This window comes from Rhinopithecus bieti, unplaced genomic scaffold (genome assembly GCF_001698545.2).
Source record: "Rhinopithecus bieti isolate Rb0 unplaced genomic scaffold, ASM169854v2 scaffold_17174, whole genome shotgun sequence".
Lineage (NCBI taxonomy): Eukaryota > Metazoa > Chordata > Mammalia > Primates > Cercopithecidae > Rhinopithecus > Rhinopithecus bieti.
Window position 1 is genome coordinate 1,913,434 of NW_016808962.1, and position 431 is coordinate 1,913,864.

Below are 431 nucleotides of genomic sequence, written 5' to 3' on the forward strand. Positions count from 1 at the left end.
GTGGTGGTTTGGCCTTCCCTGTGTCTCCAGGTCCCACCGAATGTGGATCAGTGGGAAGACGAAGGATTCCAGTCAGCGTCCAACCTGACTCCTGATTCCCAGTCTGAGCCCAGCATGACCCCAGACGTGGACCTGTGGGAAGCCGCACTCACCTATGAGGCCAGCAAGCGGAGGTGCTGGGAGCGAGTTGGCTGGTGTGTGCCCTTCTTTGCCTTGGCATGCAGTGCCCTTACCCCTGCATGAGCATGGCCTTGGGTGGGGTGTGTGGGGGGCATTGTCCCAGGCAGTTGTGTGAGTTAGGAACCTAAGCTGGTGTCCCAAATTGACTGAGTCCTGGGGGTTAAGAGAGATGCAGAGGGGAAAACGCTAACAAGCCCTTTTTTTTTTTTTTTTTTTTTTTTTTTTTTTTTTTTTTTTTTTTTTTTTTTTTT

The 431-nt window shown here is 51.0% G+C and overlaps 1 protein-coding gene across 1 annotated transcript in view; it reads left to right on the top strand.

Moving 5' to 3' along the window:
* The window catches only part of TUBGCP6 (tubulin gamma complex component 6), a 19,165-nt gene continuing 18,734 nt past the window's right edge, over window positions 1-431 (top strand). The window contains 1 exon segment of the mRNA XM_017888067.1: window positions 1-194. Within this exon segment, the coding sequence (XP_017743556.1) occupies window positions 115-194 (80 nt within the window). The 5' untranslated portion in view covers window positions 1-114.